Source organism: Echinops telfairi, unplaced genomic scaffold, assembly GCF_000313985.2.
Source record: "Echinops telfairi isolate 266 unplaced genomic scaffold, ASM31398v2 ScPeMD7_443;HRSCAF=831, whole genome shotgun sequence".
NCBI lineage: Eukaryota > Metazoa > Chordata > Mammalia > Afrosoricida > Tenrecidae > Echinops > Echinops telfairi.
The window spans coordinates 36,833,730-36,845,149 of record NW_022104341.1 but is presented as its reverse complement, the minus strand read 5'-3'; the positions used below and the strand labels follow the sequence as shown (position 1 = coordinate 36,845,149).

At 34.4% G+C, this 11,420-nt stretch overlaps 1 protein-coding gene across 1 annotated transcript in view; it reads right to left on the bottom strand.

Annotated features, from left to right (window-relative positions):
* Positions 1–617: 617 nt before the first annotated feature.
* Positions 618–11,420, bottom strand: part of TTLL7 (tubulin tyrosine ligase like 7) — a 175,796-nt gene continuing 164,993 nt past the window's right edge. The window contains exon 21 of the mRNA XM_045292051.1: positions 618–5,553. Coding sequence (XP_045147986.1) covers positions 5,433–5,553 — 121 coding nt within the window. The 3' untranslated portion in view covers positions 618–5,432. The remainder of the gene's footprint in view (positions 5,554–11,420) is intronic.

Here is an 11,420-nt window from a genome sequence, read left to right as displayed (position 1 = left end):
TTCACTTTGTATAAATAACAATGTACTCTTAAAAGTCAACATTTGTGCCACTCGTTGTCAATCTGAAAAAAGTAAGCCACACGAGCATATAAAATCTTATTTTATAAGGTTTTCTCCAAAATGATCCCTTTCTTTGTGGAAAAAAAATTCTAAATTCTTTAGATATAATTATCTTTAATGAATGAATGTATAAAAGGTAGTAAGACTAAAAACATCCTCCTTACTGAAGTTTAGCATAGTATTTTAAAAATAACAATATTTTGAATTCCCCAAGAAAAGTAAGCTCATATATGAGATGCTAACATAGTTATAACCTTACCAGAAGTGCTGCTGTTTTATTCCATGAGAGAAGACATGAAAGTGCCATTTCCAAAGTTCAGAATCTGCTGCCTTCCAGCCATGTAGAAAGGGATTGGCACCTACTTTGTTTACTCGACCTGACTTTAATAGCAGGTGAAGTTATCCCCACAGAGCCATTGCTTTCTGAACAGCAACAGAAAATCACTGTGAAAATATATCTCAGCAACCTGAAAGTTTAATTGGGAGCCAGTCTCATCAATTACTAAAAACTCTGCGCGTGTGTGTGTAAACAAAAATAACCGTTTGATAACATGCTGTAGCTTTCGTATGTTAAACATTTTATTATAGTTACATATCTGAGTAATTAAAATAAGTTCACCATACAGCGATCACATGCTGAAGCGTGACAATGCAATGCTAATTGCACATTGGGTTGACATTGCAAGCACATTTCCCGTAACAATATCTGTACTCATACATGGGTAGTAAATCACATGGGGACACTTTGAGTCATGATGCATGTTAGCAAAGGTATTGCCTCCTAGCTAATCCTCAAAGTCAGAATCTTTGGCAAGCCCCTTGTTATGATAATGTTGTGCCACACATACTACTTACTGTGTGGGACAGCAGATCTCAGCCCCAAGAACTATCAACGTCAACCTTTGAAAGAGAAATACTAGCATTACCTGACTACTTTTGCAAGATACACATTCTTACAATTTTAGAAAATATTATTGTATTGAATGTTATCTTTTACTCTAAAGTTGGGGGGAGGGGCAGGGAATGAAGGCTTTACATCGTTTTCCTCAGCTAATATAGCTCAGGTAATGCAGAATGTGTTACCTGAAGATTTTCTTTCCTTTCCTAATATATCATACATACATTTCTAATGAAGCAAAAAACACTAGCAGAAAAAGGGATAGCGCAGCAATCTTAAAGTCTGCACCAAGTTTGAATATACCAAATTGTTGCTAAACTGCTATTTTGACTATGTATGTTGGTTCTTAAGGAACCAGACAATTAATGCATTTTAGTTACAGAGAGTTGAATTTGGTTTTTAAAAATTCTCTGACAAACTGACTTAATTTAATACCATGTTTCATCTAAGTTTTATTGTTGCTGTGGCAAAAAAAACCCATAAAATCATAAAGTGCAACGAAAACTAATATTTAAAGGCAAGCTGTCTTTTTCTTGACTTTGTCCACACAAAGGTCAAAACTTCAAGGAAAACTAACAAGTTAAAAAAAATGAGAGCAGGGTAAAAAATAATAAAATTATGATCCTTAATATGTTATTAAATTTTTAATTTATTCATACATCAATGTTAGCTCAAACTATTTAGGTAACAAATACAGCCCTTAAAAATGTGATGTTCTCACTTCAAAAGAAAAACAAATTTTAAAAAAATCAGATCTCAGCAACACAATCAAATAATTGTAGTTGAACTTTTTAATTGTTTAACTCCCAAACCCGAGACTCAAAAACTTAATATATTAAGGCTCAAAATATATGTTAGCATTATATAAGAGAAAAGGAAATTATTTTTTGTCATCTTGAGATATTTACTATTATTTTAAGGGAACATGCATTTAAGAATGAAGCAATGCCTTATACAAATCTGGAAAATGGAGGTATGGAACTATCACTATCCCTTCTCTTTCTTTTTTGCATTTTGGAAAGGTCAAGTAAGTATATGTTTAGATTTAAAGAGTAGTTCTAAACGAAATGACTTTGGCAGGCTATATATAAGTGATTGGAAGAACTAATTAGTTTAATAAAATCTAAGGATGGGTGAGAACTGAAAAACAAAAAAGAACGTATTTGAATTTGAATTCATATTCAAACATCTGACACGTCCAGTTAGATAATGGAATGACATTGTCTTAAAGCTATCAAATTATAAAGATAATTAAAGTGAAATATTTTACTGGGAGGCACTATGTTCTAAGTGTATAAGTACTAGATGAAAATATAAAAGGTGGGTTATTTTGTTGGTTTCATTTGGTTTGGTTTTAGTTTTTGGTAAGATGAAGTCCTATGAACTATGTATGTAAAGCGAATGTAGACATGGAAAAGTCTGTGTACATCTCTGCATCTTAATCATAGCAGGACATGAGAGCACTGTGAGTATTCAGCTGCATTATAGGCAGACAGCTTCACTGCCATCTCTATATTGGATCTGGTTATACTTGCTTCTATATAGTCAAGGTAAATGAAATGCAATTTGAGGCTAATAATAATAATCAAAATGTAAATCACAGTAGTTCCTTCAACAGATTGTATAAAGCAAATGGTAACTACTCTACAAAGCCGTATATTAAAGTGAAAACTATTCTTCAGCCTCAAAGTATGACTTCACGTGATGATTTTTTTAAATAAAGCGGTTGCTTCTTATGATTCCGGAAAGTATTCCAATCTTCTGTGGTTCTGGAAAGCATCTCAACTCAAATTTACAGAATGAGCAGTGCTTTTTCTTTTCTCTAACAAAGTGAAAATAAGCTTCTGTGGTAAGTAAACCAAATTCTTCATTATCAAAAACCCTGCTAAGAATATGCAGCTTCTGATAATTTTCAGATAAAGCTATTTTCTCTCCTAAAGGAGAGACAGACCCGTACTATCTCTTGACCTGATACATTTTAACCCTAAGATAAAAAATTTATAATAAAAAGGAATAGTTTATACCTCTAAAACATATGTATGGCTGCTAGAGACTTCCACGCTTTCCTAACGTGTCTTCTATTCGTTGCTCAGTAGGGAATCAGTAGCCATGGGCCATAGCACACCGTGTAGTCTATATACATGTGGACATGGCAGGAGTCAGAATTTCACTGTCTCAAACTAGTTCAACATAGACAAGCAAATGTGGACAGTAAAACTACAGTGCTAAATATGGGGTCAAACTGAAGTAGCAAGAAAAATGAAATTTGCTCATCAATTACTTGGGCGCTCTCAAACATTTGACTCCTGTTTTTAAGGTGTCCTTTTTGTTTACTTAGGAGTTTGGGTGCTGGGATTTCTCCCCATGTTAACGTTTCCTTCTTTGTCAATAAAACATGAAAAACTAAGGAGAGAGGTTTCCAGAGTATCCACTCTTGCAAATTAGGTACCCATTTGTTATTTCAACTAATACAACAAATGGGGTTAAATTTGTTTGTAGTGTTAGGTGGAGTGTCAAGTCAACTGTCAACTCACAGCCACCCACTATGATAAGAGTAAAACTAACCCATGAGGCTTTCTTGGCTTTATTTTTCATAAGAGGAGATTGCCAGGAATTTTTGCTCAGCGTCCCTAGATGAGTTTAAACCACCAACATTTCAATTATCAGCCAGGTGCTCCCAGACACTTAATGTCTTATCTATGACCCAATCATGAGTTTTCAAGAAAAAAAAAATATATAAGAATGCCCCTTACTTGATGGTCAATTATATTATCCCACTATTTGCATTATTTATTCTAATACATCAAGAACATATTAAAATAATTCACGAATGGAGTCATAAACACTAAGGACTATACCACCGTTTCCTTCATCCAGACATCCTTATCCTAGTTTGCTACAAACAAATAGCAAATCTTTGGGATGCTTTCAACAACAAAAATTATCTACTGGAATATGTGTGCTACATTTTCATAAAGAATTACATAGCTAGCAATAATTTAGAAGACTAATTTGTTGGCCTAATGTAACCTCAGAATATAACTTTAAAAGCAAAATACTTTGGGTTATATGTGAATTAAACTAGACTGGTTTCCTTGTCTCAGTTCTTTTGCTTTAGAATCATTTGTGGGATTTATTGAAAATAGCTTTTCGTAAATGGAGGGAAAAAACATCTAAATCTGAAAATAAAACTGTTGGGGGGAACAAATTTAAATGAATGGCTAAAAGGTGCATGTTGTACTTTTTAAGGATTTCAATATCAGTAAGAGTCCTGTTTATATTTTTATGGAAACCAGAAAGCTCACTCATTATTTCAAAACTGTAAGGTAGAAAAGGAAGCAAACTTCTATGTAGCTTCACATAATCATTTTGAAGAGGAAAGAAACTTCATATCTAGTGTGGGTGTTTTGGGGATGGGGGTTATCTCGGGTTTTACGTGGATGGCTACTAATATCTAGTCATTGGAATCCTTTATTCCCAATCAGTTCCATTTTCTAAGGTGCAGTGTGAATCTACTGATTAGACTTATCGGTGTGAGGTGGCCTCAGAACGGGGAGACTGAGGCATCAGTGTGAATTATTATCCCATAACCCCAAGATGAACATGCCATGTTAGCTCTTCCACAGAGCAGGAGAATTGAATTTGACCACATGTGCCCACGGAAGATACATTTCCGCATAAAAAGGGTTGTTATGAGACTAAGTATCATACAGAAATACCTTTTCGTTGCCATTATTTTCTATTCTTTTTGGAACTCCAATGAAAATTTAAAATAAAATCTATTTTGGGTTGTGTTTATTTGTAATCCAACAGATTGTCTTCCATTTTAGATCAAGATATGATCTTGCTAGATCCTAATTGAAAAATGCACATATTATTATAGGTAGCTAAATTTTGACACAGAGGAGTGAAGATGTTAGAGTCAGGTTGGAATATTAATAGTACATTATAGTGTGCTAGGTAATACATCATTCAATATAATTCTATCAAGCAATCTATCCGGCTTCTAGATATTTTCTTTTTTCCTTTTAAATGGCTACTATTATAAGAAAATTAATAAGGTATTATACCATTAATGCTTTTTTCAAGTCAAAAGGCATGTGACCTAGAAAATAATTTAACACTGTAATGGGATCTTTAAGATCAATTCTGTTTTATATATTCTGCAAAAAAAATAACCTTTCTAGTAGGAAGGATTTAATTATAAACCTAGCAAATTCTAGACAGTCTCATGTTTGTGTAAACAATTTTAACATGGTTTATTATATTTCCAGAAAGGTTTAATCTTATATTCAGTTTTCAGCTAATTCTTCACTCATGTATTATAATAAATATATGTGATGAGTGCCTGCATGTATATATTGTCACATGTGTCATAATACAAAACATAGCACTTAATGGTCACTTCCTTTGCATGTTTCTCTTGGAAAGAATGAGTTGCCATTATGCATAATCCAGGGTGATCTTTTTTGTCTCAAAAATGGCCATATCGGGGTGTGAACAAAACATTGGAGCGGGTCATTCCAGGTGAACTGTATTTCCAGTTGTAGGTTGATGTTCTCATGAAGAATTGTGCACTTCCTGGTAGTAAATACCTAAAAATAATAGTTTCAAAATTAGTTTCCACAAACAAGGTAGCCTTAATATCTCTTACCAAAGAGTTATAGCATAAGGAATGTACAGATCTTGCTGAGAAAAGACACTATCGGAACAATGTAATCCACAGACAAATGTGACTCTGCCAGCTGTGGGGGCCATATGTCAGGTAAAGTATTTGATATTTGTATATCAGGACGTCCAGTAACCATTACACTCAAATCTGTGAAAGTTTATGTGGCTGGTGTTAGTTTGAAATTATTCATCATCAATATCTATAAGTAACTTGTGGAGCCAGTCAAATATTTCTTAAAACAATGGGCTAGGAGAATACAGCTACCCATGACAATAATTGTTTCAAGAAGTTCACGTGAGAGTTAAGATTAAGTAAGCAACAGCATGCTTACAGAATGCATGTTAACCTTAGCTGCCAGCTTATTTTTTTCAGATTTTATAAAGATAATATGCATGTACTATATATTCTATAACACTCCCATTAGGGTGTTAAGGTAGCAACCAATTAATAGCAACATACTATTAATATTTTTATAGCAAAAGATGGGAATATTGACATCAAATAGGTCTTCACATCCATTCTGGTCACATTTACCAATATAGTGTCACTTATATTACCTTTTTTATTTTTGCATTTTTAGAATGTGGGGGATTAGGAGCTGTAAAAATGAAGTTGCAGACCGAAGAGTCTTTATTAAGATTTACCAGTTAAACCTGTGTGCCTAGAGAGAGCTCCTCGTGAGTAAATGCAAATAAATATCACCCCAGAAAGGGTCAGACTGGGTGATGCTAAGGACATGCTACACAGGTAGGTCAAAGACACTCAGGAGGAATTTCCATAAGCACAAGTTGCAACAAAGCAAGCTTATGATTATCAGTTGTGTTTGAGAGAAAAAAAACACCTCCAACAATGGACGAGCATCAAGTATTTTTTATTTACTTGGCAGTGGTGTAATACATCCATAGATATATAAAGACATGGAGAGTCAAGGACGCTGTCCTGTACAGACTATTTGCTCTAGTTTAAGTAATATTGATGATGACTATACCTATATACCAATGGGAAATGACACTTATTGTTGTGTTATATGCATTTTTAAAAGATAATAAATCATTCTATCGAAGTGCACATAGCAGTCAGATTTAGGTGGCAGATTAATAATATTCATAGCTATTTAATCATGAGTTATTTTATAATATCCTTTAAATCTATTATATAATATCACAAATGATTATAAATAATCATTAAGTTGATAGATTCAAATCATTAAGTTATTAGAGCAGTAAAATAACATACAACAAAGTAAATTAAATCAAAACTGCATAATGGATGATGAATAATGAAACATTTGATTTCTCACATCACAGATTATATAAATTATTTTCTTAATACCACTCAGGTAATTTATATGGATTAATTAGACCAGAGGAGGTACACTGGTACAGATAGGAACTTAAAATACAGGGAATCCAGGACGGATGAGCCCTATAGGACCAGTGGTGTGAGTGGCAAAACAGGGAGGGTAGAGGGAGAATGGGTAGGAAAGAGGGAACTGATTACATGGAACTGTGTGTGACCTCCTCCCTGGGGGACAGACAACCGAAAAGTGGATGAAGGGAGACGTCGGACTGGGCAAGATAGGACAAAATACCCATTTATAAACTATCAAGGGCTCATGCGGGAGGGGGGAGCGGGGAGGGAGGGGGAAAATGAGGACCTAATGTCGGGGGTTTAAATGGAGAGAAAATGTTTTGAGAAACGATGTACAAATGCGCTTTACACAATTGATGTGTGTATGGATTGGGATAACAGTTGTATGAGCCCCTAATAAAATGTTAAAAAAGAAAAAGATAAAAAAAGAACTAGTGTATTCATGATGATTAGGCTGATATATTCAAAGGGCTACCTATCTTATCTAGGGCAAAGGCACACACACAAAAATTACTTGTTTGATCAAAACCTACTATTTTATGTTGGTTTGCCAAGTTACTCTATCTTCTAATGTAACTGCATTCTAATTATATTGACAATTATCAGAATAAATAGCAATTTTACCAACTTTATTTCAAAGAATTTTCAAGCAATAATTGCTATTGTCATTATAAAGCACTCATATATCCTATAAGTTAAAGACACCCATTTGAAAGATAAAAAAAATAAAAGCACAAAGTCTAGACCCACAGCTAGTATATTCTATTTTAGTTAACAAAATTTTTAATTGTTTGCATGTGCCATAGACCATTAGAGCTGCTTTACAAAAAATATTCATCCAATTTATTCTCTTAACAATTTTGTACAGTAGATACTATTGTTATTTCTTCCAAAGTTCTATTCTAATAACTTTATTGTTAATGGGTTCTGACACAATTCAAATACCTCAGCTACATTTTACAGATAAATAAATTAAGAAGTGTGCTTTGGAGAAAGTGTGCCTAGATTGCTCCTTAGCAGAAGGATGGCGGATGTCTCCTGCGCTTTGGGCTTGTTATCAGGAAAGGCCAGCCCCTGGATAAAAACACCATCCTTGGTAGAATGTCAGTGAAAAAGAATAAGACCATCAATAAGATGGGTTGATACAGTAGTTGCAAAAAAATGGGCCCAAACACAGTAACGATTGTTAGGCTGTTGTTGGACCGGGCACTGCCTGATTCTGCTGCTCAGAGTGTTGCTATGAGTCAGAACCCACTCCAGGGACCCTAACAACAACAGCAACATCTTTAAAGGAGGAGATTGCCAGGTCTTTGCTCCGATGGAGCCACTAGGTGGATTCAAACCATTGACCTTTGGTTAGCAGTAAAGCCCCTAACGATTGCACTGCAAGGACTCCTTAAAATGAGTAGTAGAGAGATCAAATACTAGCCCATGGTCATTTTGTCAACAAGTGGCAGCGTCGAACATTGAATTTTTATGCAAGCTGTCTCCAGAATTAGTCCTCCTTACCACTACCACAGCTATATATAAACCCCAATTTTAAAACTAATAGATAAAATGATTACACTTGTCTTTTTCCCCCAGAAATATGAAGTAGAAAACAGTCTAGAAAGTAGAAACTGATTATGCATCCCTCAAACCTAAACTTTTTTAAATAGAATCAGAAAAGGCTAAAAGAAAACTTCTTTCAAGATTTAACAAGAAAAAGAGGTTCAGCATGAACTAAAAAAAGCATATAAATCACATTGGAAGAAACATTTTCTTTCCCTCAAGCAAGAGCTGTGGGATATTTTAAAGCATCACAGGAAACCACAATGGATTATTTGCCTTAATACCCCCATAATATCTCTTGGGAGAAACCACACTAGCTAAACATCAGAGATTAGTTTTGAAATATTCTTTGCAATGAAGTTAAATAATACGATTTTATTAATTTTTTTGGTAGAAAGGATATTTCTAGGAACTGAATTTTATAGACTATATCTAAAGGGTTTAAGTAAAGCACAGAAAATGTAAGAAGTTAACAGTTTTATTTTTATCCTTTTGATACACAAAAGTAGCTAACTCATAGCTAACATGTCAAGTGTAATGAGACTATCCTATTGCATTCTTTCCAGACACATATCCTCACCTCTCATCTCTGAAGCTAGATGTACACATCTTCACAGATCCATCATATAGACACAAAACATGCACTTTTCTGATTCTTGATTGATGGGGATTGGTCTTTCATGTACCAATTTATTGCTTACCATGGAGGAATCTAGAACATGAAGCATTTTAAGACTTGTGGGGAATAAGCTTTTGAAAATTGAAGCTACACCCACTTTCTGAGAATTTCATGGAATCCCCAATCCCCCTAGAGTAGCTTTAGCTTCCTGGTTTGGGGAACATGAGGTAAATAAAATTCGTCTGCCTTTTCAGCTTATGGGTTTCACTTTGATTTGGCAACAACCAAAAGAAGACCGGGTTTCCAGTTAACAGCTCTGCCACATACTAGCAATGTGGATTTGAATGGTCCATTTAACCTCTTCTGGTCTGAATTTTCTCACCTGAAGTAAAAAACAGCCATTTCTGCCATGTCTGAATCAAGTATGGAGCTAAACCAGTGAAATAGTGTACCTGGGTGAAATGTTATTACTTATGTTTCATGAGCATTGGCCTCATTAGAAAGACCATCCCTGTATCAGACAAATGTATCAAATGTTTTCAGTCTAGGGATATATATTTCAATCAGTTTTTAGAACCATTTACTTATAAAACACAATACACATCTAGAAAAGTGCATTAAATGTTTAATGTATTGGTTCAATTGATATTATAAAATGAATACTTGCAAAGTGGCTACCCTGAACATTCCTAGTACCCCTGAGCCTCATATTATTAACACTCTCCCTCTGTATAAAGTTAACAATCATTCTTACTTTTGTGGTAATTACATACTTGTTTTACCATCTAAGTACAGATTCCTTAAACACTAGTTTTGCCTGGTTTGAGCTTCTAAGTATATAGAATAATTATATTTTCCTGGGTACCTGGCTTTGTTTGCTCAACTTCCTATCAGTGAGACTCATCCATGTAGTTGTATGAGGGGCCATCTGATTATTTTCAAGGCTGCATAATATCCCATTGTATGAATATATGAAAAATATTTCCGTTCTTCCATCAAAGGATATTTGAGTTGTTTCCAATATTTTGCTATTAGAAGTCAATGTTACTGTGATCAGTTATGGTGTCTGAATCCACATGTGTCCACATTTCTGGTGAGAATCGACTAGCAATAGAACAGCCATGAAAAGGGTAGAGTTTAGAGCAGTGGTTCTCAACCTTCCTAATGCCGCCACCCTTGAATACAGTTCCTCTTGTTGACCCCCAACCATATTGTTACTTTATAAATTTATAAGCTTATAACTTTATAACTTTTCATTGTTACTTTATAACTGTAATTTTGCTACTGTTATGAATCCGGCGACTCCTGTGAAAGGGTCATTCAACCCCCAAAGGGGTCACGACCCACAGGTTGAGAACCGCTGCTTTAGAATGTACAGGTAGTACCTGACATATGACAAAGTTCCATTACAACACCTTCATTGTAAATTGGGTTCCGACATAATTGAAACTTTCTCTTTCTCTGTTTTCTTTCTTTTTTTTTTTTAGTTTTAATCAGTATTTCATTTTGTTAACAGTATCCTTATAAATCTAATCTTTATTTGTCTTTGGGAGCTAGAAACATCTGTGAGTGAAAATCCAAGAATGGCGGTATCAGCAAATTACAGGGCACAGCAACATTGGTTGTACGACTTTCTAAGGATAAGAAGGACAAGAACAACAATCGTTGATCTTGTGTGTCGTAAAAATGCATCATAAGGAGGACACGGCCTGTAATACCAAACCTTTCAAAAGATACCAATTTTCACTATTACTAGTGATGTGGCAGAATTCTTATTACTTTAAGCTCTCATTACTTCTTGGTATGCATTGTTTGTGTGGATTTAATTTTAATATCCCCAATCATTAATGAGCTTTAAAATGTTCATTGGTCTTTTTAAAAAAATTCTTCTGGGAAGGACCTCTTTAAGTATCACATCTCACCATTTCTTCGCTGAGTGGTCTGTTGTTAGTTTTCTTAGAAATGTGTTGGCGTTGCCATCTAATTTGTACCTGAGTGCTTTACGGTTACATGTCTTACAAACACGTCTTTCCATTCTGCGCCCTGTGCTTTCGTCTTTCTCATGAAATCCTTTAATGAACATTTATTTTTAATTTAAACTTAGTCAAATTGATTCATATTTTTCATTATGACTAGAAATTTTGTCCTATTTTTGACTTTGCATGAAAATATTCTCCCATGCAAACTTATGAAATGTTTCATTTTTCATGGTTGTATAGTTAATTCACCTGATTATAATTTTTATATAC